We start from the raw sequence: 6,276 nt of genomic DNA, 5'->3' as shown, positions 1-6,276 counted from the left end.
TGTAGGTCCTGTTTTACAACAGTGGCACCATGCAGTATTTGTCCTTTTGTGACTGAGATACTTCACTCAGCATAATGTCCTCCAGGGTCACCATCTTGAATAATATTGCTCGAGTTCCTTGTTTTTCAATGCAGTATAATATTCCACTGTGTGAATATACCACAGCTTCTCTATCCATTTGTTTGTTGATGGGCACTTAGGTTTTTCCAACTCCTTGCTATTATGATCAAAGGTTCGATAAACATGGGTGTGCAGAGATAAGAACTCTTATACACTGTTGGTGGGATTGTAAAATGCTATAAACATTCTGGAAGGCAGTTTGGTGTTTCCTCAAAAAGCTGAACATAGAAATTCCATATGACCCAGCTATTACACTCCTCAGAATTTACCCAAGAAAATTAGAACTGAGGCACAAACAGAGATTTGTACACCAATATTCATAACAGTATTGTTTACCATCACAAGAACATTAAATCAATCCAGATGTCCAACTACAATTTAATGGATTGAGAAAGTGTGGTACATTCACACACTGGAATACTATGCACCACGCAGGAGCAATGGTTTTGAAAATCACTACCTAACTTGGGAGGGACTAACTTGGAGAACATTACACTATGTGAACTAACTCAGTTCTGTAAGGACAAATACTGTACAAGATAATTATTGTAGAAATAGATGACTTGTAAAAAGGATTCAAGGGGGCTAGGGGTAACAGAGGGGTGAAGATGGGGGAGGGGTGGTAATCATGGTGTCACACGATTTGATGGGTGGAGGGAGGAATGGGTAAAGGAAACGGGAAAGGTCTTTTGTGAAAACAATGCATACAAACTTAGAAAGTAAATCAGTTGCTGCTGTTGTTATGTGCCATCTAGTTGCTTACGACTCATAGCGACCCTATGTACAACAGCCCTAAACTCTGTTCTGTCCTGTGCCAATCATAATGTCTCTGACACTCCCATCCTGATTATCCCAGTCACTGAATCAATCCACCTCATAGAGGGACTTCCCCTCCTGTGCTGTCCCTCCACCCTAACAAGCATGATGTCTCTCTCCAAGGACCGGTCCCTCCTTACAACATGTCCAAAGTATGTTAGACGGAGCCTCAGAATCCTTGCCTCCAAGGAGCCGCCTGGTTTAACCCTTTCCAGGATGAGTCTTTTTGTTTTCCTAGCAGTCCATGGTACTCTCAGTACTTTTCTCCAGCATCACAGCTCAAAGGCATCAATTATCTTTCTATCCTCCTTGGTCATTGTCCAACTCTCTGATGCATAACAAGTGATTGCAAAGACCATGGCCTGTATCAGACACACCTTAGTCTCAAGAGAGACATCATTGCTCTTCAGTACTTCGGAGAGGTCCCTAACAGCAGACTTTCCCATCACAATACGTCTTTGGATTTTCTGGCTACTGGTGTCAAGAGTGATGACTGTGGAGCCAAGTAAACTAAAGCTGTGAACAATCTCAATCTCTTCACCATCCATCCTGATGCTGCCAATTGGCCCATTGGTGAGAATCTTTGTCTTCTGGACATTGAGCCTCAGTCCATACTGAAGGCTGCAGTCCTTGACCCTCTGCAGCAAGCACTTCAGGTCCTCTTCAGTTTCAGCAAGCAGAGTTGTGTCATCTGCATAACATAGATTGTTGATGAATCTTACACCAATTTTGATGCCACATTTCTCCTCATATAGACCAGCCTCCCAGATAATCTGTTCTGCATATAGGTTGAAAAGGTATGGAAATAGGACATATCCCTGGTATATACCCTTCCTAATTTTGAACCACATAGTGTTTCCTTGCTCTGTTCTGACACGGCCTCCTGGTCCAACTATAGGTTTCGCATTAGCACAATCAAATGTTCTGGGATTCCCGTTCTTCTCAGAGTCAGCCACAGTTTGTTATGATCCACACAGTCAAACGCCATGGCATAGTGAATGAAACATAGATAGACATTCCTCTGGTACTCCCTGCTTTCAGCTAAGATCCATCTAACATTAGTTATAATATCCCTAGTACCATGACTCCTAAACCCAGCCTGGATTTGTGGCAGTTCTCTGTTGATGTGCTGTTCCAGTCATTTTTGGATAATCATCAGCAGAATCTTGCTTGCATGTGATATCAATGACAATGTTCTATAATTTCCACGTCAATTTTTGTTACAGAGCTTAAATTAACTAATATTTTTTAAATAAAGTTTTTATTTTATACTGGTTTATTCAAAAAGTGTATATACTTTGTTTTTCACACTAGATCTTTATTTCCTTTACCCTCCACCTATCAAATTGTATGACACTGTGATTACTCTGCCCATCCTCACTTTTCTGCTACTTCCCTCCCCTCTTAGATCCTCATACAGGTTTTCCTAGTTATCTTTTTCTACAATAATGGTCTGGTCAGAAGGTGATGGTACCAAGCCGAAGGTTGGTGTCTTTTAATCTGCAGCCCTCAGGCCTCTTTCATTGTTTTTGTTCAGACATTCCTTTAGGTGGTATAGCCCTGGTGTACAAGTTGCCTTACCGTGGTCACTTGTGGTTGCTTTGAGGCTTAACACCGTGACACGGATGTGTCAAATGCGTTAATGGTTGGCTATCCAATGCAGACAGACAGTGGAGTGGAGCTCTCATATTAAAACAAGCTTGGAAGGTGGAGTGGCATCCACTTCCATAATAGCTTGCTTCCAGAAACCCTATGAACCTGGAGAGAGGATGAAAGGCACCCAAGTGTCTAGGACTCTCCTTCATAGGGTCACTATGTGTTGCCTGCGACTCGACGACACGTAACAACAACAACACAATGGTCTGGTATAGTATTTGCCCTTATGTTTGTTTGTTTTATTTTTGTACCATCAGATCAGATTTGACTGATACAGGAGAAGATTGCCCCTCCTTCTCCAGCAGAGCATCTGGTGGATTCGAACTGCATACCACTGGGATTGCAGCTCAGCTCTTCCCACTAGGCCACCAGAGCTCCCTGGTATTTGTTCTCATGAAATTGAGTTAATTCTCTTAGCATAATGCTCTCCAGACCATCCCAAGTTAGGTAGCGATTTTCAAAACCATTGCTCCTGCATGGTGCATAGTATTCCATTGTGTAAATGTAACACACTCTCTCAATCCATTAAATTGTAGTTGGACAATCTTATCTTATGTTCTTGCAATGGTGAATAATGCTGTTATGAACATTGATGTACAAAATCCATTTGTGCTTCAGTTCCGATTTTTTGGGGTAAATTCCAAGGAGTATAATAGCTGGGTCATATGGAATTTCTATGTTTCTACAATATTTTCATATAAGAGTTTCTACATCTCCACATCCTCTCCAACATTAATTATTTGCTGTCCTATTAAACTCCAGCACAGCTACTGCGGTGAGATGGTATCTCAATGTGGTTTTTTTCTTATTTGCGTCTCTCTTATTACCAGTGACTTTGAGCATTTCTTCACGTGTCTGTTGTCCATCTGAATATCTTTCTCTGTGCAAAGTCTTGCCATGCCTTTTGCCCATTTTTCAATTGTGTAATCAGTCTTTTTCTTATGGAAGCCCTATAGGATTTTGTATACTTTTGTTATAATACCATTGTCTAAAATGGTTTTTCCAAAAGTGGGGTTTCCCCCTCCCCAATTAGTAGGTTTTCTTTTTCACTCTGTTGGAAAAAATCTGATCCACATAGGTATTTAGTCTTTAGAGGGTCTCATTCAACAATTTTATCCTCTCCAGATTGTGTATTTCTGGCTGTATTAGGCAATCTCTTTAAACCATAGACTAGCCCATCTAAGCTTGATCCTGGTTTGTCCCTGATGACCTTTATAGTTTTCAGCTTTACATCAGGTCTCTGATCCACCTTGAGTTGATTTTTTTGTGTGGTGTGAGATGTGGATCCTGTTTCAGTCTCCCACAGGTAACAGTCCAGTTTTGCCAGCACCCTTTGTTGAAGAGGAATTTAACTATTTTTTTGTTTGCATTTAATAACATTTCATTTTCTGTAACTGGGATGACATGTTACAAATGTATGTATTAATTGTTTTCTCCTTTTCTAAATTGCATTTCTTAAATGCTCTTGTTACAATTGTTCCTGAATAGAAGAATAGACTCCAATCACACGAGAGTCTTTTGAAAGAAAGTTAATCCAACCACGTCAACCTAATAGATTCTACTAGAAAGGATTTATTGCATTCAAACAGGATGATTTATCCTAACGTACAAACTCCTCCAGTAACAGCACAGAACTTGCCATTTAATAGATAATCAGTTAAATTTGATGAAAAATCTGTAAAGGAAAAAGGTTTTAAGAATTTGATAATATATAAGGAATTTTAATCTTCAGAGAAACTGTTCCAAGTGGAAACAAGACATGAGGAGAAAGAAATGACTCATTGCTGATAAAACATCAGGGTAATCATATAAATTCAAGAATTCCAATCTTGGAAATGCATTTAATGAAACTAAATTAACCTTCTCAACAATGCCTATATGTATTCTGCTCTGCACACCTTTATTTTTCCTCTCAATTGGATCATTCATTTAACTCCTTTTGAACTCTAGTTGCATGTTTACAAACAAAGGCCTTATTTTGAAGAATGCAGATCTGGGCATAACATCAATTCAAATTTTAACAATATAATTGTTGTTGTTGTTGTTGTTGTTGTTGTTAGATGCCTTTGAGTTGTGTATAACTCAGTGACCTTATGAGCAACAAATTTGAGCCCTGTCCTATCCTGTGATATCTTCACAATCTCTGACATATTCAAGCACATTGCTGCAGTCTCTGTGTCAATTCACCTACTTGAGGGTCTTCTTTTCCTTCATCATCGCTTCACCTTTCCAAGCATGATGCTCTTCTCCAAGGAGAGCCTCTCCTAGCAACGTGACAAAAAGCATATGAGATGAAGCTTTGTTCTCATGGCCTCTAAGAAGCATGCTAGCTGCCTCTTCTCCAAAACCTATATGTTCATTCTTTTGGCTATCCAAAATAAGATACTCAGTGCTCTTCATCAACATGACAATTCAAAGGCATAAATTATCTTCTGTAATCTTTATTCATTGTCCTTAGATGCATAGAAAGTGATTGAAAACACCATAGCCTGAATTAGATACATCTTAGTTCTCAAACTGACATCATCGCTCTTCAATAATTTCCGACCTGGGCCGGTTCACCCCTCCTTAGGCAACCTGGTGGTCCCCCGTTCCCGGGAGGTCACCATATTGATGCCGAACTCACTGCGGACACCGATTGGGATAGTGCACTACAGCCCAGTCCTGGACTCAAGCGATCCTCCATCCTCAGCCTCCCGAGTAGCTGGGACTACAGGCGCGCGCCACCACGCCCGGCGCTCTTCAATAATTTAAAGATGTCCCTGGTGGAAAATTTTTCTGAATGTTTTAAGTCACCTGATCTCCAGATTTCTGACCCCAAGCATACTGATTGTGGATAGACGATAAAGCTATTGACAGTTTCAAACATTTCTCCGTCTATCATGATGTAACCTATAAATCCAGTGGTGAGAATTTTTGTTTCCTTGACATTAAGAAGCAATCCATACTGAAAACTGTAGTGTTTGGTCGTCTATAGCAAATACTTTAAGTCCTCCTCACTTTCAGCAAGCACGATTGTGTCATCTGCACCCCAAAGGTCATTGAGTGTTCCTGCAACACTGATGTTACATTCTTCTTCAAAGAGGTCAGCTTCTCAAAGTATTTTCTCAACATATAGATTAAATATGTATAGAGAAAGAACACAACTTTGAGGCATATTTTTAATGATAAAAAGTTATTGGTCATCTTAAATTTACGTATGTCAGATATAAAGGATTTACACAAAATTCTTCTCAGATTTGTCTCAGAAATAGAAGTTTAAAAATATTTCATATGGCATGGGGCATTTTAAGCCAGATGATCATATGATAGATTACTCTGGAGATGAAAAGGCAAGAAAAAAATGGACTTGCTTTCACAGTTAAGAAATTCATTGCTAGATTCATCTTGAAGTACAATATTGTGAGTGACAGGATAATATCCATACACATACAAGGAAGTCCAGTGGATACCACTAGCATTCAGATATATACACCAACAACCAGAGCCAAGGAAGAGGAAAAAGAAGACTTTAACCAACTTTTAAAATCAGAGATTGATCAAACATACAATCAAGATGCACTGATAATAATGGGTGACTGGAATGCAAAAGTTGGGAAGAGAGAAGAAGATTCAGTAGTTGGAAAACATGGACTTGGTGACAGAAATGGAGCTGGAGAGAGAATGATTGAATTTTGCACAATC

General features: G+C 39.6%; 2 protein-coding genes across 2 annotated transcripts in view; one reads left to right on the top strand and one right to left on the bottom strand.

Moving 5' to 3' along the window:
- Nucleotides 1-5,432, top strand: part of LOC102855223 — an 8,618-nt gene extending 3,186 nt beyond the window's left edge. Inside the window, exon 2 of the mRNA XM_006889034.1 lies at nt 5,165-5,432. Within this exon, the coding sequence (XP_006889096.1) occupies nt 5,165-5,432 (268 nt within the window). The remainder of the gene's footprint in view (nt 1-5,164) is intronic.
- CTNNA3 (catenin (cadherin-associated protein), alpha 3) overlaps nt 1-6,276 on the bottom strand; it is a 2,453,748-nt gene that overhangs the window by 1,969,530 nt on the left and 477,942 nt on the right. The gene's annotated exons all lie outside the window — the stretch shown is intronic.

The sequence above is a fragment of the Elephantulus edwardii genome, unplaced genomic scaffold (genome assembly GCF_000299155.1).
Source record: "Elephantulus edwardii isolate Elephantulus edwardi_28Jun2011 unplaced genomic scaffold, EleEdw1.0 scaffold00074, whole genome shotgun sequence".
NCBI lineage: Eukaryota > Metazoa > Chordata > Mammalia > Macroscelidea > Macroscelididae > Elephantulus > Elephantulus edwardii.
Note: the sequence above shows the minus strand (reverse complement) of the source record. Positions and strands in the feature narration are given on the sequence as shown.